The 23,473-nt window shown below is 36.9% G+C and overlaps 1 protein-coding gene across 13 annotated transcripts in view; it reads left to right on the top strand.

The window, feature by feature from the left end:
• The first annotated feature begins 909 nt into the window (after positions 1–909).
• GLYR1 (glyoxylate reductase 1 homolog) overlaps positions 910–23,473 on the top strand; it is a 42,044-nt gene continuing 19,480 nt past the window's right edge. For 4 of the 13 annotated variants that reach the window (XM_056806118.1, XM_056806117.1, XM_007498725.3 and 1 more), the window contains exons 1-5: positions 910–1,011; positions 1,970–2,006; positions 3,221–3,300; positions 17,394–17,532; positions 21,214–21,447. In XM_056806118.1, coding sequence (XP_056662096.1) covers positions 974–1,011; positions 1,970–2,006; positions 3,221–3,300; positions 17,394–17,532; positions 21,214–21,447 — 528 coding nt within the window. In that variant the 5' untranslated portion in view covers positions 910–973. Of the gene's footprint in view, positions 1,012–1,110; positions 1,132–1,196; positions 1,493–1,692; positions 1,867–1,969; positions 2,007–3,220; positions 3,301–17,393; positions 17,533–21,213; positions 21,448–23,473 lie in introns of those variants that run through there. The other 9 variants (XM_056806114.1, XM_056806113.1, XM_056806119.1 and 6 more) reach the window with 8 other exon arrangements.

Below are 23,473 nucleotides of genomic sequence, written 5' to 3'. Positions count from 1 at the left end.
TCGAGAGGTACTAATAACCCTAGGGGGCATGGTGCTGCAAACTAACCGAAGGTGCCGAGAGGTGCTCCGTATAGCTGGGCACAACACACGCCAGGGCTCCTAGGCCAGAGGGTAACAGCATCTCTGTGCCCTAGTTACAAGAAGGGTCGTCTCATCCCGAGCCCTAGGGGGAGCAGTGACCCCAGCAGCCTCCCAGCCCCAGGGCACAGGGGCTGCTACATAGACGCAAGGAGCGCAGGACACCGTCCCCAACCCACCCCAGGCCAGAGACAGCCGAAGGCGCAGGTGCAGACTAAGGACCAGGCTCCAGGCCGCACAGAGGGCACGAGTCCAAGGCTCCGTCGGGGACTCCAGGGGAGAAGGCAGAGGACTGGCCCAGTGATGGGTTGGGGAAAGAACAAGGGTTCAGGCTCGGGCCGGACAGTAGGAACGAGGAGAGGGAGGGGACGGCCCCAGGACCCGCGGGGGTGGGGGCGGGGGACGGGGCGCATCAAGATTAACCGCCGTAACGGACGGAAGGGGGAAAACTGCTGTCCCGGGGCCCTGGGCGGGGGAGGGTTACCGGCGCTGCCGGGGGGGCGGGGCAAGGCGCGCGGCCGGATCTGTCAGCTGTTCGGCTCCGTGCGTCCCCACAGTCGTAGCCGCCCCCGTTACGATCCCGTCCTCTCAGCTACAGCCGTCACGGTTCGGGGGGCGCTCGCTTATCACGCGCCGGAGCCGGGGGGAGGGGGAGCGGGAGGTGAAAATGGGGGGAGGGGTAACGGGAAGTCTAGGGGTTCGGCGCGAGGAGGCCCGGCGTTGAGGTCACGTGCAGAGAAGTTACCCAATGCCTTTCGAGGACGCGGTGGCGTCACGGAACAGCGTGGGAATGACAGCCGGCCCCTGTCACGTGGAAAGAGCCACGCCAATGGGCGGCACCGAGGTAGCCTGAAGTCCCGGCAGCCCGTGCGCTGTGGGTGGTTAAGTCGGTAAGATGGCGACTGTGAGTCTGCGGCTCGGAGACTTGGTATGGTGAGTAGCAGCGGGGCCCCTTCGGGAAGATGGGGTGACCAAGGAGCGTTGGGGTCCCGCCCTAAGCTACAGTTTCCGAGCCCTGCCCCAGAGGCTCTGGGCCTTCCAGCACGTCTCTAGGTACTGGCAGCGAGGAAAGGGGACTGACGGACGGAGGAGGCACCAAGGGAGGGGGCGCTGGGGTGGGGAGAGGCGCCGGACGGAAGGGGCAGCCCGGCCCTTGGGGGAAAGGGGGCTGGCCGAAGGCGGGAGGGGGTGCTTCAATGGGCAGTCTCTCTGTTTTAGAGCCTCGCTGCTGGATCTCTCCCTGGGGTGTCTCCTGGCGCCTGGGTTTGGTAGGGGGAGAGTACGGCCGGCGGGGCGCTGTCGGCGCCAGCTGGTGCCATGGGGTGAGCTCAGATCGTACGCTGTTTGGGTCACCGTGTCCCAGGGGTCGAGTCGGGACTCGCTGGCAGGAAGATCCAGGTGACCAAGCCCTGAGGTTTGTTTGGTGGGACAGGTCTCTATCTAGCTGCGCAACGAAGTAACCGGACCGAACCACAGAGGCAGCGAGTCCGCGGGGACCAACTGTGGTGTTGAAACCGGACCGTTGGCTCAGTTCTATGAAGAAATAGTGGGGGGAGGGACTTCTCTTGTGCGCTCTAAGCCTGGCAAAGATCGCAGTATGTTCTTATCCTCCCCTCGTGGCCCCTGGACTGCTAAAGAAAGAAAGATTTACTGTTACTGCTGCTGGCCTGTATAATTCATTTCTTGATACTAAGAAGGCTTCGTTTGAAACAGTAAAACTACACTTTGAAAGAGAAGAGAGAAGTCTCTCATAAGGAAGATTTAGAGCTTTGTTCTTGTAGTTAGAAGGTGTGAGCACAGATTTGGGAGCTAAATTATAGGCAAGATGGGTTGAAGAAGTGGATGGGCAGGCTTTTCGAGTATAAGGAGCTGACTCTCTGCTTTTTTTTAGGGGGAAGCTGGGCAGGTATCCTCCTTGGCCAGGAAAGGTAAGTGCGTTTATGCTAGAGGAGGTACATTTCAGAAAGTTTGTTATGGGGAAAATAAGAATCATTACTGAAAGTCTAAATAATTAAAGTATCTTTTTATTTTGGTATGAATAAACTGCCTATCAGAATCTCCTCCTGTTTCAGAAAGTGGGAGAATCTCTGTTTTCTATTGAAGTAACTTGTGGGAAGAGGTAAAATTATCCAGCAAACTAATTCTGTCTTTAGTTTAGATCATAAATGCTTGAAAATACTTAAATGTGGAGGACCAAGATTTGTTAAATCAGAAGCCAAAATCTTTTACATTAAAAAAAAAGTGACACCAATGCAGTGATTTGTGGTAGAGCAAGTTCAATATGAAGTCAAGAGGATCTATATTAAACGTTGAATCTTACTGCTTATTCCATAGATAAATGAAATAGATCATTAACAAAATCACTTCTTTCTGGGCCTCACTTTCCTTATCAGAGGAAATTTAATGCTATAATATGGGTCACTTCCAGCTCTAAATTTATGATTTTGTTGATTCTAGTAACAACTAACTTGTCAAGATTTGACATCTTAGATGTAATACAAAAGAGCCCATCATAGTTCTCCAAATATCCTTTTGTCCTCTTTCTTTTCTTTGACACAAGTTAATGAAATATTTTCATCGATTTTTTAAAAATCTAGAATCCCTTAAGAATCCACAACTCTAATCATGTATTTGTCACTTGTTTCTCCTTCTGTACTTTGATCATCTTTCAAAAGATGTCCATGTTTTTCCAGTAGCATGTACATGATCCTTATTGAAATACTAAACTCAGATATTACTGGCATTATTCTGTTGCAAGTCAAGTAATCTTAACAATTAGTTCACATCTCTTTTGAAGTACTAGAACATCTCTGTTATGTCATAAGTACCAATCAATAAGATCTTGGATATTGGGAGATTTTCAGTTATCACAATAGAAAAATAACATTGTGGAAGAGTGTGTCTTGAGCAAAGGATATTTTAGTAAAAATTCTCCTCATTGTGTTTTTTCATGTTTTTCTCTGGAAAGCTAAAGATATAAGAAAGATTTCTATTGGTAAGCTTTGTAAGCTTCTCAAGGGCAGATACTGCTTTATTTTTTCTTTATATCTCTAACATTTAGCATAGTGTCTCATGTTATATGCTTAATAAATATGAATTCAATTATCATAACTGATCCTTTTTTCCCCCTTTTATCCTCTAGATTGTAAATCCACCCAAAGACTTGAAGAAACCTCGTGGAAAGAAGTGCTTCTTTGTGAAGTTTTTTGGAACAGAAGATCAGTGAGTAAATCTCATTTCATTTAATTAATACCTGCTTTGTTTTAAACACTGGGGGTGCAAAGGTAAAGAATAGCACAGGCCTTGAACTTGAGGACTTAAAACCTAATATGAGAGATTGTGACAGGTATATAACTATGATACAAGGTAGAATACAATATGGGCAAGGGAAGATCACTTGATCTAAGGAGTGAGAGTAGCTTATTGGAGGAGGGATACTTAAATAGAGCCTTCTTTGAAAAAAAGAGATGAATTTTATCCTATAGTTAGAGATCCATAACTTTTTGACCAGGCAGTTAGATGGTCATATCTTTGCATTTGGAAAATTAATTTGGCAGCTATAAGAAGGATTAATTTGAAGGGGAAGAGAATTGAGAAGACTCTTAAGAGAAAATTACAGTAGTCTAGGTGAAAGATGATTGCGACCTGAAGAAGGATGGTGCAATTTGAGAGGAGAGATTAAAATAATTATGAGAGTAATTCATTCATTCATTCATGGTACTGACTTAAGAGGACTTGGAAACTCCTGAATCATGAGGTACAAGAGGGAAAAAATCAAAGATGGCTCTGAGATTTCAAACCATAATCACTAAGAGGAAGATTGTGCCATTAATAAATATAGGGAAGTTGGAAGGAGGAACAGATATGGGGGAGGAAGATTTGGTTCCATTTTGGACATAATGATTTTAATTTTTAGTACAAAACTGGAGCTGAGAGGAAATTTAGAATTAGGTATATAAAATTGAGGATTACTTAAATAGACATGATAATTGTAGCTGTGGAAGTGGGTGGTATCTCCAAGGCTTCCACTTTGAAGATTTTGAAAAGTTATTCTTCATTATAGCATCTGACCCACAACCAAGCAGGCATGCTCTGAAGAAAAGAGCTTTGGATTCAGTCTGATCAAACAAGAATTGATTTGGCTTTTATAAAAGTCTAAAGCATTGTGAATAGACAAAAGTGCCAATTATCATAGAACTTAATTATCTATTAATTAGTTCATAACATCAGCCAATTTGTAGCCCATACCATAAAATGGTATGACTTTATTCTCCAAATGAAAACCTTTTTCTTGATGCTGGTCTGGTAGAAATTATAAATGACCTCAGGCAATATGTGGCTGTAGATATTGATAACAGAGGTTGAATATATTTGAGAAGATGAGGGTGTGAGATATTAAACCCTGAAGGTTTTTTTATTTCTGTACAAATTGTTACTATCCTTTCCTTTTAGTGGCTTCTGATATATTGTTGCTTATACCCTAGAGTACATATTGAAGGTATGACTTTTCTGTAAAATAGTTTGTAGAGTCATATAGATTTAGATTTGAAAGAGTTCTTTGAGACTATCTAGACCAATTCTCTCATTTTACAAATGAGAAACTAAAGTCTCTAAAGATTGTGACTTGCCCAAGGTCAGAACTATATGAGTCCAGGTCCTTTGAATGCAAATCCAAAACTCTTTTTACTCTACTGGTTGCCTATTCCTGCTCTTTGTTTTATGAAAATAGGTGACTAATCTTAAATTCTAATCATTACCAAATATTTGATTAACCTTGTTTTAGACATCAGGAAACCAAAGCCATTAATTTGAAAATTATTGCCCTGTCTAAGATCCTACAACAAACCAGATAAAAATAGTGTCCACCACCTGCTTTTCCAGTCATCTATTCAGCTTTTGGAACTGGGCAACTACATCAGAGTTGTATAATGTATATCAAACAGATCTTTTGATGTCTTTGGAGCAGTTTTATTTTTGTTGCTGAGTCTTAAAGGAAAAAAAAAACGTATAAAAGACCAAGCCCTGTATACATAAATTCCTAGAAAACCGTATGCATCATTATACCAAGTTTGTATACATTATAATACTTGATGAACAGTGTTGAGATACCAGAGACTTGCCATAAAAGTATATATATGTATATACACACATGTGGGTGCACTGTCCTCCAGAAGTTAGGGATGATTTGCTTATTATCTTACAAAGTGATATAAAACAGGCCTGTGTTGATACTGTAAAAGATTAGCAGGATTTTTTTTTTCAGTTTCAAATTTCTCTTCCAACCCTTCCCCCACCCAATGTCAAGACTAAAAAATATGATACCTGTTATATATACATTAAATCAAAGCAAAATTTCTTAATCTTATAAGAAAAGACTATCCCACTGCTTTAAAGAGAGTTCATTCAATATCAGTTAAATACCTGCTGTTTAAAGTATAATTAAAGCAAGAATGCATTCCAGAGCACACTTCAGTGTCAGGAGATAAAGCTTCAAATCCCAGCTCAAAAACTTTCTAGCTGTATGATTAATCTGAACTTTTTTCTTCATCTGTAAAGTGGGAATAATACTTAGCACTACGGATCTTATAGGATTGTTGTGGTCAAAACTTAAGTCCTATATAAGGGGCAGCTAGTTGACTCTGTGGATTGAAAGAAGGCCTAGCAATATGAGGTCCTGGGTTCAAATTTGGCCCCTGATGCTCCCTACCTGCGTAACCCTGGGCAAGTCAACTAACCCCAGTTGCCTAGCCCTTGCTGTTCTTCAGCCTTATGACCAGTATTTAGTATCAATTCTAGTACAGACGTTTTTAAGTTCTATATTAGTTTGCTGTTGCTTAAATAATTGCTCAAATATGCTTTAATGTATCTATTTGATAATTTCATCAATATAAATATTCTTCTCTAGGATTAGAAACCATAGCTCCTCCATTAAGATTTAAGATAACTGTTAAAAAGAGAGCTTAAATCTACATTTGGTTTGATTAAATGTCTTTATGTAGTCAAAAAACAGTACTAAGACTCATTCACTACTCAATTATATGACTGAAAAAGTAAACTATTATAAACTCATATTTTTATCAAGGATATCCAGTGTTATAGGCTTAACTCAGACTTATCTAGGACCAATGACCTGACTCAGGTCAGTATTAGAACCAAATAAGACATTGATCAAACATCTAGCAGATTAACAAAAATAAATGTATAACTCTAGAATTGAAAAGATATTCAGCAAATATTAATTTATTTGAACAGTTTTCCTGTCTCTATATTGGCCATGCTAGTCAGATGATCAGAAACATCAAAGAAGAGATCCTGACCCTTCCTATACAGGCTTTTGAACTTAGGCCACCTAGGAAACTAAGTGAATGGTTTGAACTTTAGCTTCCAGGACTAATTGTGTCTCAAATACTATTTCAGGGCCTTTTAAAGAAAAACTAACCCAGCCTATATAGTAGGATCCTATGAAATAATGTTTTTTACCACATCTTCAATATATAATTCTAATAATCATGGCTTAAATTCAAATGGCACTTTAATAAGGTTAGCAAAACACTTTACCGTAATTGATTATAAGACCTTTGTTTTGATCATATGATTAAGGTAACAGATTTGATGCTAGAAGGAACCATAGAATCCTCTAATCCAGTCAAAACTAGCATTTATTATGTACTTACTATGTGTCAGGCACTAGACATGCAAAGGAAAAGTTCCAAATCACTAATAATAAGAAAAATGAAAATCAAGACAACCCTGATGTTTCACCTGCAAATTGACAAAAAGTAGCACTAGTCAGAGGAATTGTGGAATGAGAGACATTGATACATTGTTAGTGGAGCTGTGAAATGGCATAACGGTTTTAGAAAGCAATTTGGAATTATGAAAGTAAAATGACTAAAATTTCTATGCTCTTTGAACCAAAGATTCCATTATTGGATTTATACCCCTAAGGAAGCCCATCAATGAGAAAATCCCCATATACTCCAAAATATTTATAGCAGCTCTTTTGTGATAGCTAAAAATTCAAAACAAATTATTTGTCCATCAATTAGGGAATGGTGAAACAAATTGTGGTACATGAATGTAATGGAATTTTGCTGTATTATAAGAAATGATGCATGTGACAAATAAAGAGAAGTGTGGAATAAACTCATATGAACTGATCCAGCATTAAGTAAGCAGAATTGAGAAAACTATACACATTAGCTACAACAATGTAAATGGGGGAGGGGAACTACGTACCCAAAAGTAAATATAACAATTATAATGGTCAAGCAGGACTCAAATGAAGAGATAGAGGATACTCCACACAATCTTTTTTCTTTAACCCTTCTACCTTATAATCAAATACTAAGAATAAGAGCTAGGCAATGGGAGTTAAATGACTTGCCCAGAGTCACAAAGCTAGGAAGTGTCTTAGGTCAGATTTGAACCCAGGAACACCCATCTCCAGGTCTGGTTCTGTCCACTGAGCCACTTAGTTACCTCATCCCCATCCGTCCCTTTGTCAAGGTGAGGAGTCCACAGATGTTAGCAATTACACATTTTGATCTTTTTCATTATGTTGATCAGTGGTGCTCAAGTTTTCTTTCTCTAAAACTACTCTTTGTTAAATAAGATGGTTCTCTAGGAGTAGGTATACTTCAGAATAACTTAAGATGATGTAAGAAACAGAAGATATCAATAAAAGTTTATTCTTTTAAAACAATGAATATTATAGCAGTTGGAAGGAGAAAACAAGGAGTCAGAAAAGAGCTTTTAGAGAAAGTAGGATTTCATTTGGGCCCTGAAAAATGGTTATACTATGTATACACAGAGAAGCAAGGATCTTCTAGACAGGATGGAATAATGTAACTGACAGCTTGGAACTGACAAACTGTCATTTCCCAAATCTGAGTTTGGGGAAATTGCCAGTTTGTAAAGAGAAGCACTATATCCTGAAGGAAATGCATCTTGGATTTTGCATGCTTTGTGGATTAGAGGATCTCTAAATCTGGAAGATACTTCTGTTTTTTAAAACTTTCAATAAGATTCTCTACCAAAAGCTCTATTAAAACTCAAGTTAGCAGAGAATTGTTCCATTATGACTAAGAAGTTTTCTTAGAGTCTGAAAACTTAAGAATAAGGGTAAACAAGTACTCCTGGCCGCATTATAAAGAGAAGGTTCTTTGTGATTAGGATTAGTCTTATTTAACATCCTTTTTCTGGAGGAAGAAATAGTTTTTCATGCTACTCAATTCTTCTGAAGAATGAAGAGTCATGCTAGTGGAGAAAATCTAAGGGAAGATCTTGAATGTCTTTGTGAATAATCCAAAAAAGTTACAGATGAATTTTAATTAGGGTAACTACAAGGTAATGCACTACTTGTAGAGCCATGTTTCCATGAGTAGCCCCTGCCTTTGATACAGACCACTTTTCCATGCTTTCTGATTCTGCAGCTTTTGTCCATATCATTCTGTAAATCCTCTGATAGAGGATTCACATCTTATTTTCTGGTCCTTGACATTATACTTTACTGCTTCTCATACATAAGTTGTCAGTAGCATGGCTTCTCCTACTTCTGTTCATCTTCCAACTTTCTCCTGCCCTTTAAGTTGTCATTTCCTATTACACGTATATAATGAAAGACTAAGTTATTAATCATAACTTGTGAAATAAATCCAGTCATAGAGGGTTCCCTCTAGATCTTCGCACAGTGGACTATTTCAGCCAAAAAGGCAAGAAGAGGTTGCATATCTTTTAAGAAAAGTACTGATAATGAACCCAAAAACTCCACTCTTACATAAAATCATAGTGTCATCACACCTGAAATATTTTGTATAGCTCTAGTCACCATACTGTTATAATAGTACTAGAAAAGATTCAGGGGGGAAAAACCTGTAAGGATTTGTTGTATATCATTCATTTGTTTCAAGTTTTACTCAATTCTACATGGTCTCATTTGGGATTTTCTTGGCAAAAGATACTGGAGTGGTTTGCTATTTCCTTCCCCAGCTCATTTTACAGAAGAGGAAACAGAAGCAAACAAGGTTGAGTGACTCACCCAGGGTCACAAAACTAGTTAAGTGTCTAAGGCCAAATTTGAACTCAGATCTTCCCAACTCCAGGCCTGGCATACTACACCACCTACACTATTCTTTAATTATGAAAACTGAGGGAATCTATTTGTCCTTTCCCTCTGGGTTCATTTCCAGTTTATCCTGTATATATTTTGTTAGTATATAGTTGTTTGCATGCTGTGTCTCCCCATTAAATTGTGAACTACTTAAGGATAGAGGCTGTCTTTTGCCTTTTTTTGTCTACACCAACTCTTAACACAGTGTTTGACAAATAGTAGACCTTTAATAAATGTTCAATGTTGATTTCATTTTTGAAAACCCTGCCTCTCTTTATCTTAGAACCCAAGGAATAAATTTCCTCAAACCATTTCATAATTTTGTGTGTCTAAGAACTCAGGCACGATACCTGAGGGATATTAAAAAAAGTCATTGTACTTGTCTTTTTTTTTTTTAAGAAGGAAAAAGTAATCAAAGATTATAGTCTTTGACAGTTCTAGATCTGACAGAGTTCTAGATCTAGCTTGATAAAGATCTTGACTTTTAATAAGATTTTGGATAATACAGGTATGATCTGATCATCAAACTAGGAAACTACAGGTGAGAATGCCTTTGGCTATAGGAGTACATTCTAAGGAATGTTCTTAAGTTAATCAAGATGGGGGTGGGGGGATGTCAAAAGAGGCAGAGTTTCACCCAGATCAGTCTAAGGCTTCGAGCTTTAAGTTTTATACTGACTTTGGATGAAAGAGGGAGAAAGTGATGTGTGTTCATTAAGTTTGCAGGTATCATTAAGCTAAACATTGGGAGGAATTGTGATCAGCACTATCTAGAATAAGAATGGAATTCAGAGCTATTTTAGTAAATTGGGGAAGAAGCTAGAATAGAAGCCAAATCACATTAAATTCAAACCCCCTCAAAAGCACCTGCCCCATTTCCCATTGTTTGCTTCAGTCGTGAGGTAGATCTTTTAAAATTTAACCCTCTATACTTTTGATTCCATCTTCCCCTGGAGGTTGCCCCTTAAGTCATCCCTTCTCTCTAAATTTTCAATTTCTTCTACACCACAACTCATACCCCAACAAAGGCATCCTCCTATCCCTCAGAAGTGATCATTGAACCATGATCTATGACCTTTAATTATGAGGAACTCACTAATTCCCAATGTATCCCATTTCTCATATAGAGAGCTCTTAACTATTTACATCAGATTTAAATCTAATTTACTTACTGCCCTTGCTCCTGCTCTGTATGACAAAAGAGAGGAAATCTAAGTCTCTCTTCCTTGTGACTTCTCTTCAGATATTGAGGGTAGAGATTATATTCCCCATTGTACCTCATTTTTTCGTCAAACTAAAATATCCCCAGGGTGTGCTTTGGTGTACATTAGAGGAAATTCTCAATGAAATGAAATAAGAACTATAGCATGTATTTCTATGCATCTTTAAGGGTCACTTCTTCAGCAGGGCTTTAACACTATCTGCACACCCTAACTCTTTCTGGTTATCTCTCATCAGTAAAGGAATTGCCACAACATCATTGGTAATAAAGTTTAAGTACTAAGAAATCTCTTGATTTTTTCAAATTGATGGCCTTTTCATAAAAGTAGTTATTCTCAAAAAACTAGTTTTGAGAAATAATGGACCAATTTCTCTTTTTTTAAGTTAAGATCATCTAATAAGATTTTGCTGAAGCCCCACTATCTTTCTCTAAACATATCTGACCCTAGAGTACGAAAAATTTAAGTGGCTTAGTGCCTTAGGGAACTCTTTGAAATCAAGTGATAGCAGATATTTCATTCATCAGATACCTGGATTTAAAAAAAACACACACAGTAACATCTAAGTCTTTTTTTTTTTAAAACCCTTACCTTCCATCTTGGAGTCAATACTGTGAAGTATCTGAGTCCAGATTTGAACCTAGGACCTCCCATCTCTAGGCCTGGCTCTCAATCCACCAAGCTACCCAGCTGTCCCCAGTAACATCTGAGTCTTACGTGGAGTCAGCACCAAAAAGTGGAAATAATGCTATACTTTGGTTGCCTGATCACCCCAACAAGTACAGGCTACTCGTTTAAGAGAGATTATTCCATTTTCCCCCCCTTTCTGACCTGGATATTCATTTTAACCAGATTTCAGCTTTCTCAAAACATTTTTGGGTTTTGTAGGAGTATGAGGTGTGGGGTCAAGTTGAAGAAGCTTCTATGATTTGTTCCAAATCACAGTAACTAGGGACTAGCCTTACCTCTGATATATTCAGCTTTCATGAACTGACTCTTCTTAAGGGACAGTTTTATTTTTTCTGCATTATCTGTTATTTCTTCATTTGTCCTTTTTGCTTCTTAGTATGATTGAACTATAATCTTCAACATTAGTCATGGTAATAGAAACTTGAAAACTGTAGAGTTAAATGATGGGGCCATTTTCTTATGGCTTCTGGTAGCATTGAGGCATCAAGTTTTGATATTAATGACCCCATAGAATCTGACCAAAAGCTTCCCTAGAAAATCTTAATTCTCTATCTTAACCAACTCTATTAATGCTTTAGTGCAATGGGAAATAATTCCCTTGATGGATGAGTTAAACTCAATAGCAGGTGTTGTGTAGTGTGTTCAAAACCAATGGGGGGAGGGAGCTCTAAGTTGGTTTGGTCTAGGCAGCACAGCTTGAAATTTTGCTCAAGCATTTGGTAAATTGTAGCCTTGAAAAAATATTTTAATTAAGTAAAATCTGCCAAACCTGATCTTCTGCAAGATTTTTTTCACCATGTATATACTCTTGCTTTAAATGGGCCAAAAAAATCCATCAGTTCTTTTGATGCTTTTATTTAAATATTACCCAGTCTTACAGGTCTTAATACTTCAAAGATCTGTGATTTCATTGGTGTCTAAACCAACACAGATCCCAACCACTTAGTGTAATAGTCTTCAAGTTGCCAAGAAATGTATTTCCTTGTTTCCAGCCTAGTGATAAACCTCTCTGAGATAGTTAGGTTTTTTCTCAGACAGTGCTCGTGCAAGTCTTGCATGGGCTTATATTTAGCATTTTCAATCTATCAGGACATTTCAGAGTTTGTGTTCATCTGGCATAATCTTTAGAAACTCAGGGTTACTTCCATAGTACAAATTAGAAATAATAAAGTTTTTATCATAAGTATATTTCTAACAAACTTGTTATTCACCTCTTAGATTTGTGTCACCAGTCTTCCTAGTCATGAGAAATATTTTGGTTTTTATTCATTCCTCTCCACTGTCAAGAAAGAATAGGTGGGAAGGGGAAAGTTTTTACAGCCTTTTTAAATGAAGAAATTTTGAAATTCTTTTTTTTTCCCCTAAAACTCAACTTTCTTAGTAATAATAAGACAGAAAGGGCAAGGACTAGGGAAGCAGGATTAAGTGACTTGCCTACAGTCACTACACAGCCAGGAAGTGTCTTGAGTCCAAATTTGGACCCAGATTTTCATGACTCTGAACCTGGCACTCTATCCACTGAGTCATGTAGCTAGCTGCCCTTTGAAAATTCTTAATGTAACTATGTTCTGGATTTAGCATAAAAAAGATCCAAGCTAAAGATTGGTGGGAAGGAGATTTTTTAACTTAGGGTGGAAAATTCTGCTGGACTTTCAAATCTAATTTATTCATTTTCTAACCACTGAGGGAAAAGACCTCTTATAGTGTAGCACCATTGGTATTTTGTTATTGTTGTTAGGCCCTACAGCTTAGGGGATTGTATGATCTTTAACACAGACAATAGACACAATTCAGTTTGCCATCTTAATTTACTTTGGGGACACATCTGTTTTCTATGTTTGATCAATGATCTTTCCCTCAAAACCAAATTATACATATAGAGAAAGGCCAAATATCTGTATAAGTGTTATGCTTGCCAGAAAATATAAATCAAAGATTCAATTCCCTTTTTCCTGGGTAGTGACATATTTTATCCTCTTGTCCTACCAAAGAGAAACTTAATTTTTTTTTCACTTAATTAAAATACTACATAAGATGAGTATTTCCACATACAGAACAGAAAAGAGGATTGTATATGAAGCTGCAAATCTTCACCATACACACTTAACCTACCGTCTACCTTCAAATACATAACAAATTCAGCATGTTCTTTTCAAAACTGTCTTGCTTTGTTTTCCTACTGACCTTCATTTTCTTCTTTTCCATGTATTCGTTAAGGGCTTCAGTGGTTCTCTTTTTAAAAATATTTTGACAACTGTGTCACTATTACCTTTCTCACTTCCTTCAATTGAATGATTTTCAGAAAAACCTTTTGTATCATACAGAGTAAAGTAAAACAAAGCCCAACATTGTCCATGTTTGAAAATATACTATGTCTTCTTCATCACCTATCAGGGAATGAGTCTAGCAATTCATCCCACTGGTTTTTGCATTAATTAGTATTCTTAAGCCATATGTGTGTATATTCAGTGTTATTTATAATGAATAAATTGTTTTGTATTATTTCATGTCATAACTGGTTTGGCAGGAACCATCCCTTTTGTCCTTTCTTATGAAATATATTGCACTATAGTCATATGCCATAATTTGTTCAACCATTCCCCAGGAATTTACAAACTGCTAGATATTGTGATTTACTGTAGGTGGCATCCATTAATGACTGTTAATTTCATTTGACTTCTTTAATATTTATTAAACATTTGTTAAGCATCTACTCTATGATAGGCACTCGAGAAGAGACAGATATGAAAGAAGACACCATCCCTGCTCTCAAGGAATTTACAGTCTAGTAAAGAATTATTAGATTCCTCCAATGACACCCCCTCTTGCCAACTTTCCCATTTCTTCCTTCCATTCTCTGCCTCACCACCTCAAAGTAATTCTAGAATAATTTTTCACTCTCACCCTCCATGTCCAATCACTGCTCATATCTTATCTCTACAGCTTCTCCCACATTCTACCCTTTCTCTTCATTCAATCATTACTTTAGTTTAAGCCTTCACTTCTCACCTAAATCATCACAGTAGCCTCCCAATTGATATTCTTGCCTCCAAGACTCTTCCCTCTCCAATCCATTCTATATAGCAACCAAAGCTATATTGACAAAAGCACACTCCTGCTGAAGAAACTTCAGTGGCTCCCTGTTACCTATAGGATAAATACAATCTTTTCTGTTTGCCATTTAAAGTTTTTCACAATCTAGCTGTACCTGCCTTTCCAAACTCTTTTTAGGTTACTCCCCTCTGCCTTCTAACTTAAAGCCTTGCTGCTCTGTGAAACATAATATTCCTTATTCCACAAACCTAGCATACCTTCTTACAATTCTTAGTATCCTTAGCTCCTTTCAAGTCTCTGCTTAGATGCCATGGCCTTCAAGAGGCTTTTCCTGATTCCCCTGAGTGATTAGTGTTCCCCTCCCCAAATTACTTTGTGTTTACCTGGTTTATATTTTATATTTACTTTGTTCTATCCACATCCTCCACCCCCACCCCCTTCAGAATGTAAGCTCCTCAGGAGCACAGACGATTTTAATCTTATTTTAATATATTCCCAGTGCCTTCCATTATGCAAGACACAGAATAGGTGCTTAATAAATGCTTAGGAATTTAATTAAGACAATATAACATGTGCTTGATAGTTGATTAGTATACTGGTCTAATGAGACAGTTTGATGGGTTCATTCCCCATTTGTATAATTTAGATTTTCTGTTTTCCTTTCCATAGATTAACCTACTAACTCCAGCCAGCTTTTAGTACTAAAAAAGGATCAAGTCAGGGGTATATGAATAGATTCGTGAAAATATATCAGCATTACTGGAAAAGCTACTAAAAAGTCTTAAGTCATCATTGGTAGAGCATTGTTATCATTTTTTTAATGTAAATGGGTGTAATTCATACTACTATTGTTTGTTGGCAACCAGCAGTTATGTAAAAAGAAAACCTTGAGGTGATCTGGTAACCCAATTTCTGTTGGGTTTAATATTTAATATTAAACACCTTTGTAGTCAGGAGACCCGAGTTTAAATCCTACTTTGATTCTGAACTGTTTGGTCTTGGACAAGTCATCTAATCTCCCTGGAACTCATTTTTTCTTCATTTGTAAAATGAAAGGGTTGAACTAGATAGATTTAGATACATTATCCTCAAAAAGCAGAATGGTATATTGGGAAAAGAATATAGAATCTAGAATTTTAAAGAAGAAGAAAGTATAAGAGGCCAGTCTAAATAGTATTATTATACTAGGTAATGGTTTAGGTCAACAGTCTGAATACTGATTGGAAATATTCCAAAATCAATCACTAACTGCTTTTCCAAAGTAGAGATTAAATGTAGAATAACTCTCAACTGCTCTCCTATCCTAAAATTGAAAGAATTTTCCTCTTTGAGACCCTTATTTTGTTAATGTCACATCATTACAAGTTCCAAACTTTATATCGAACAAATGTTTAGAATGCCTTAGATACAACCTCTTAAAACAGAATCACTGGTTTATGTATATGTATATAATTATAGATAAGTGTTGCTTTTCTTTAGCTTTATTTTCCTGAATCCGAATCAATTCCCAAGTTCTTAAAATGATAATCCTTATCAAAATACAGCAGGCCTAATGAGTAAGAGATATGTTAAAAATTTTATAATATTCTCAATATTATATTCCCAAATTTCAGAACATTATGTGGCTATGTTCCATGGGTAATTTTGGTACTTAATAGTCAGAATGTAAAAGCATCTCTGATTTATGCATTGATGTATAACAGGATGAGCTTAGGTAAACATGAAGAATAAACTTCTAATGCCAAAGATTCCAATGAAAATGAAATTTATGGAGTGTTTTCCTTTTGTCCTTGTTATTATTAGGTTGGGAAGGATATATTTGACTTTTCTCTTATGAGTTTTTGAAAAATGTCTTTTCCTAGTTTTATTTCCCCTTCTCTTCTCCACATTGAACCTTTCCTGTATCACAGCAAAACTGACAAAATGTCTGCTTCTGATGATATATTGCAATATTCTGTTTCAGTTATATGCTTTATCATTTCTTTTCTCAAACCAGGATTGTCATCAATTAATCTGAATTAATCTCCCTTTTAGTGCTATTCTCATTTACAGTACTGTGGCACTATATTTTTTTTCTGGTCCTGTTTACTTCCCTCTGCATCAGTTCTTGCATATCTTCCCATCTTTTTCTGAGTTCCTCATTGATAATTTCATAAAAATGTAGACTTCCATTAAATTTGTATGCAATAATTTGTTGTCACTAGATCAGTTGGAGACCCACTTGTTTCAAGTTTTTTATAACTAACCCCCCAAAATGGAACAAATATTTTTGTATATGAGGGATCTTCCTTGCTGTCTGCTCTCCTTGAGGTACATACTTATTAATGGAATAACTAAAAAAAGTTTAATAACTTTTCTCAAATAATTTCAAATTGGTTTCCAAGTTAATTGGATCATTACCACTAGCAGGTCCACATCCCAAAAAGATCAAAGAAAGAACCTATTTGTACAAAAGTATTTAGTATATCTTTTTATGGTGGCCAAAAAACTGAAATGGTGACCAAAAAACTGAAAATTGAGATGCTGTCCTTCATTTGGGGAATATCTGAATAAATTGTAGGGTGTGATTGTTATGGTATATTTTTGTGCTACAAGAACTGATGAGCAGGATGGTTTCAGAAAAACCTGGGAAGACTTATATGAAATGATGCAAAGTGAAGTGAGCATTTTATTCAGTGTACAATGTACATTATATTGTACAATGATTGGCTGTGAATAACTTAGCTATTAAGGGCAATACAGTGATCCTTGACAATTCTGAAGGACTTATGATGAAACATGCTATCCACTTCCAGAAAAAGAGTTATACTTTTTTACTTTATTTTTTCTTGGTTTGGGTTTGGGTTTTTTATGGTCTGTGTTTTCTTTTGCAACATGGCCAATATAGGAATGTTTTATGTGACTTCATATGTACAGTTTATATCATATTGCTTACCTTCTTTGAGAAGGGAAGGAGTGGGAGAAGAGGGGGAGAGGGAGATAGAGACATTGTGGAACTCAAAAAAATTTTAGACACTAATTACCTGCCATGTTTCTGAATTGATTCATTAGATGTTTACTTTGTGTTGATTTTTTAAAAATAACTTTTTTCAGAGTTCAGCATAACATGATTGATATTTAGGTTCAGTTCGGTGTTTAAAAAATTAGTACAGTTTGTTATACAGTTTAAATCTCATTTTCATGCAAGTATCTGCTTTATATATATTATAGATAACAATTTTTCAATGGTTTTTTATTAGTGCTTGGATCAAGGTTGAACAGCTAAAGCCATACCATCCCCATAAAGAGGAAATGATCAAGATTAACAAGGGTAAAAGATTTCAGCAGGCTGTAGATGCTGTTGAGGAGTTTCTCAAAAAAGCTAAAAGCAAAGACCAGGTAATATGCTTCTTGGTTTGCTCTCAGTGATGAATCAACTGTTACATATGTAAAATGTTACTGAATCTTAAATCTGTTTTATCAGCTTTGCAGAATGCTGATCTTAACCTCTCCTTTCTGGGCTATCATCCTATATCAAAATCCATTTTGCCCAGCAGTTCAAAAATTCTGTAGCTTTTCTTAAATATGCCGTGGCTCCTTTGCACAGCAACTTTAGTGATTCAGTAGGTTCTCAGACTCTGAAAATAATACGAAAGGAGAAAGAGAAATTGAACAAGCCATCAATGAATTCCCTTAGGGAAAAAATCCCTAGAGCCAGATGGATTCATAAGTGAATTGTAGCAAACACTTAAAGAACAATTAATCCCAATACTATTTAAACTATTTCGGAAAATTGGCAAAGGAGGAATCCTACCAAATTCTTTTCATGACACAAATAAGATGCTGATACCTAAGCCAGGAAAAGCAAAAACAACAAAAGAAAATTATAGAACACTTTCCTTAATGAACTTAGATGCAAAAATTTTAAATAAAATACACTAGCAAGACACTATAGCCAAATGTCACATGGATCATTCACTATGACCAGGTGGGACTTATATGAGGAATGCAGAGCTAGTTTAATATTATGAAAACTATCAGCATAATTGACCATATCAATATCAAAACTAACATCACATGATTAACTCAACAGTTGCAGCAAAAACCTTTAACAAAATGCAATGTCCATACCTCTTAAAAACACTGGAAAACTATGTGACCCTGGGCAAGTCACTTACCCCCCATTGCCTAGCCCTTACCACTCTTCTACCTTGGAGCCAATACACAGTATAGACTCCAAGACGGAAGGTAAGGGTTTAAAAACAAAACAAAATACTGGAAAGCACAGGAATAAATGTGCCTTTCTTTTAAATAAGTGATATCTATCTAAAACTGTCAGCAAGTATCATCTGCAATGGGGATAAGCTAGAAGCCTTCCCAGTAAGATCAGGGTGAAAGCAAGGATGCCCATTATCACCACTATTGTTTTAGTATTGTCTAAAAATGCTAGCGTTAGCAGTAAGAGAAGAAAAGGAAATTGAAGGTATTAAAGTAGGCATATGTGGAAACTAAACTGTCATTCTTTACAGATGATATATGATTGTATACTTGGAGAATCCTAGAAAATCAGCTAAAAAACTATTTGAAATAACTAGTTGGCAAAGTTGCAGGATACAAAATAAACTCATAAATTATCGGCAATTCTGTATATTACCAATGAAGTTCAGCAAGAGATAGAAAAATTCCATTTAAAATAACTAGACAGTATAAAATACCTGGGAGTCTACTTGTCAAGACAAACCCAGGAATTATATCAACACAGTTATGAAACATTTTTACCCAAATAAAGTCAGGTCTAAACAATTTGAAAAATATTAATTGCTCGTGGGTAGACCAAACTAATATAATAAAAATGACCATTTTACCTAAGGTCAAGAATATCAGGGGAATTAATTGGGGGTAGGGGGATGTGAAGGAAGGTGGCTTAACAATATCAGATCTCAAACTGTGCTATAAAGCAATAATCATCAAAACAGTCTGATACTTGCTAAAAAATAGAATGGTGAAGTCCAACCTCAGATACTTCTTGGCTTTGTGACCCTGGACAAGTCACCTAACCCACATTAATGGCCTAGCCCTGTGTTGGCAAACCTATCGTGCCAGAGGGGACTGCTCTCTTCTCCCTCTCCCACCTCACCTGTGGACATTTTTAACATCACCCACTCCTCTGCCCAGCAGCCCAGTGAGAGTGCTACCCTCCCTTGTCTGGGGTAAAATGGAGGGCTCACATGCAGCATGAGGGTTGCAGTTTGGGCACTCATTCTCTAAGGTCTCTAAAAGTTTCACCATCACTGGCCTAGCCTTTACCACTCTTAGAACTGATTCTAAGACAAAAGGTAAGAGTTTTGAAGACGAAATAGATTGATCAATCAGTAAAATAAATAAGATGCAAAATATACAGGGTGATGACCATAGCAACCTAGGGTTTGAAAAACCCAAAGATCCCAGCTTTTGGGATCTCACTATTTGACAAAAACTGCTGGGAAAACTGGAAAACGGTATGGCAGAAACTGGATATAGACCAGTGTCTCATACTCTATACTAAGATAAGATCAAAATGAATATATGGAGTAGACATAAAGCAGATTAGGGGAACATAAAATAGTTTATCCGGTACATCTAGGGAGAAGGGAAAAAATTTATGACCAAACAAGATATATAAAATATTATGAGATGTAAAAGCAATTATTTTGATTATATTAAACCTTAAAAAGTTTTTGTACAAACAAAACCAATGTAACCAAAATTAGAAGAGAAAATAATGAACTGGGGGAAAGTTTTCACAGCATATTTCTCTCATAAAGGCCTCGTTTCTCAAATATGTAGAGAACTGATTCAAATTTATAAGAACAAGTCATTCCCCAATTGACAAATGATTAAAAGATATCAACCAAGCAGTTTTCAGCCGAAGAAATCAGAGCTACCAATAATCACATGAAAAATATTAAGTTACTCAATTAGAGAAATGCAAATTAAAATGAGATACTATACTCCACATCTATCAGATTGGCCAATATGTCAATAAAGGAAAATGTTAAATGTTGCAATGTATAGTGTATGTGACATAATTGGGATGCTAATGCATTATTGGTGAAGTTATGAACTGATCCAACCAATCTTGTAAACAATTTAAAACTATGCCCAAAAGGCCATAAAATTGAGTATACACTTTAACCTTATAATACCACTATTAAGTCTATACCCCAGAGAGATCTTTTTTTTTTCCTAATGGAGAAAGGACCTATTTGTACAAAAATATTTAAAGCAGCTCTTTTTGTGGTGGCAAAGAATTGGAAATTGAAGGGTTGTCCATCAATTGGGGAAATGGCTGAATACTATTGTATTCTATCACCTAAGAAATAATAAGCAGAATGATTTCAGAAAAAGTTGGGAAAACCTACTAAACAAATGCAGAGTGAAAAACTCAAGGCCAGGAGAATATTGTACACAGGAATATTGTACAATGATCATCTGTGAAACACTTAGCTACTCTCAGCAAAACAATGATCCAGGACAATTCTGAGGAACTAATGACAAAAAAATGCTATCCACTTCCAAAAAAAGAACTGTTGCAGTGATGGTGAAAGCATATGATTTTTCACTTTAATTTGTTTTTAATTTGGGATTTGGTTTTTATATACATATTCTCTGACAGCAGTGCTCAATATGAAAATATGTTTCACATGATAATATAAGTATAAGGTCCTATTGCTTATCATTTCCAGGATAGGGGCGGGAAAGTAAGGAGTTAACAATTTGAATCTTATGATTTCAGAAAATGTGTAGAAAGTTGTTATAGAATTAGGAAAATAATTTTTTTAATTTAAAGAAAATAATATAGGAGCTACACAATTCAGTAGATAGAGTGCCAGACCTTGGATGGGGTCCCAGTTTCAAATATAACCTCAGGCACTTCCTAACTATGAGGCCTTGTGCAAATCCCTTAACCCCAATTGTCTAGTCCTTACCTCTTCTGTATTGGAACCAGTACTTACTATCAATTCTAAGATAGTATGTATGGATTGAAAGAGAGAAAGAAAATGTAAATCTATCCTCTATTTTTACTCTATAATCCTTCAGTCATCTCACAGTGAAGAGAAGAATCGGCGTAATTCTAGTGAAGAGAGAAGTAAGCAGAATTCAGGAGATGAGAAACGCAAAGCTGGCCTATCTGAAGGGAAGGTGAGAAAGAACATGGGAGAAGGAAAAAAGAGAGTGACTTCAGCTTCTGCAGAAAGAGGCTCCAAATCACCTTTAAAAAGGGCCCAAGAACAGAGTCCCAGAAAACGGGGTCGCCCCCCAAAGGATGAGAAGGTTTGTATGTATCTGAAGTCTCTGAAACCAGTCCTTCTCCCCCCCCCCAAAAAAAAAAAAAGAAAAAGAGTTGAGAGGGGTAATGATTTACTCGAAAATTAGTAAATTAGAATGCCTATATGAAATAAACAGTTTAACTGAGTTTTGACAAAGTGTTTTCTATCTCTAGGACATTATGCTCAATGTTGTAAAAATATACAAAAGAAATATATAAGATATAGTTCCTTCCCTCAAGTAGCTTACAGTCTAATCAGGAAGGTAAGACCTGAATATGTGAAATATTTTAACTATCCTAAATGAAATTTATAAATATCTTAGTGTAGAACTTTAGTTGAGGGAGACTTCACTAGAGACTAGAGTATTGACTGTTTACATTCTTAAATTGTGTAACTTAAGTGAGCAATCTCCATCCCCATATTTCCTGTGCCACTCCAATCAGCATTCCAGTCTACTGATCCCCCCCTATCCATAGCTATCCACATTAGTTGTATGCTGTACATCACATATTCACTTATTAAGCACCCACATTGTGCTACACTCTGGAGATTAACAATAAAAATCAAGCAATCCCTATCCTTGAGGAGTTTACCTTCTATTGTTATGAAACAACATGTAAACAGATAAGTAAATACATTGTTATTTTTAGGTAGGATGGCCAGAACTGACACTGAATCTTGAAAGAAGTTGGAGATTCTAAGAGGCAGAAATGAGAAGGGAATGTTTAAGGCATGGGAACAAATTTATGCAAAGGCAAGGAGGTAGGAGAATGGAATGTTTTGTACAGAGAAAAGCAAATAAGACAATTTATATAGGATAGAGAGGTCATGAAGGAGAGAAATGTTCACTACAATCAGAAGTGTAGGCTGGCACCAAATTGTGAAAGGCAAATAGTGAAGTTTATGTTTTGTCTTAGAAACAATTGGGAACTACTAGAGTTTCTTGAGCAGAGAAATAACATGATCATCATGCTTCAGGAATATCAATTAGAATAGAACAGAGAAGAAAAAATAAACTACAGAACAAGAAAACCATTTAGGGGGCTATTGTATTCCAGGTGAGAAGTGATGAGAGTAAACAGGCATTTATGATTATGAATGAAGGGAGCAGAACAGATGGAAGAGAGGTTGTATAGATAGAATCAAAAAGGCTTGGCATTAATTGGCTATGAAGGGTGAGGAAGAGTTGAAGATAATGCCAATGCTTCAAACCTAGATAGCTAGTCTAATTCTTCCCTCCACCTACTTGAACCTGATGTTCATACACTAGCCCTTTACAATTTGCTCTTATGGACCCCAGCTTTGGGTGTCACAAACCTTCCTACATTCTTGAACTTTTCATCTAGTCCTCTTTCTAATTTCTTATGTTAACAGAAACTGGGCTTTTCCTCCCTAAAAATACAAGTATCCCTGACACTTTGCAGGGTTTAGGACCTGGTGCCCCTGCAATCTGGAAAATCTGTAAAATTTTTTGACCCTCCCCTCATAACCATAGAAGAAGTCTGAATTTTTCCCTTTTCTTTTATAGGATGTTTACAGTACCTTATTGTAAAACTTGGGTTAAGTATTTGGTCATAGGCTATATATAAGTCAATGTTAAGATATCTATATTTCCAGCTTTTGTGTATTGTATGCCAGCTTTCACATTCTTTTCACAAACTTTAACTTTTTCCTTATTTTAACTTTAAAAAAGAAATTGTGTGTATATACATATATATGGTATTAAAAGATAAAATATATTGATATTATACAATATATACAGTACATATATTTTGTGGAATTCTGAGTTTTTTAACTTTTTCTGTGTCATCTGCTGGCCTTTGCATATCATCTACAACTTCCACAAAATTCCACAAAAATTCTCATTTAATTTCCTATGCTGATCTATGATATATTGAAACTACAAATAGGAAAGTCACAGTGCAGAGGAGATGCCTGTAATATAGCCTTTGCAACTCACTTGGAGGCTTCTACTCCTATTGCCTTTGACATCAGGGCCAGGAGGAATCTTTGCTACGTCGTCAACTCTA

The sequence above is a fragment of the Monodelphis domestica genome, chromosome 7 (genome assembly GCF_027887165.1).
Source record: "Monodelphis domestica isolate mMonDom1 chromosome 7, mMonDom1.pri, whole genome shotgun sequence".
NCBI classification, from domain to species: Eukaryota; Metazoa; Chordata; class Mammalia; order Didelphimorphia; family Didelphidae; genus Monodelphis; species Monodelphis domestica.
The sequence above is the reverse complement of the archived record's forward strand: the minus strand, read 5'-3'. Positions and strand labels throughout refer to the sequence as shown.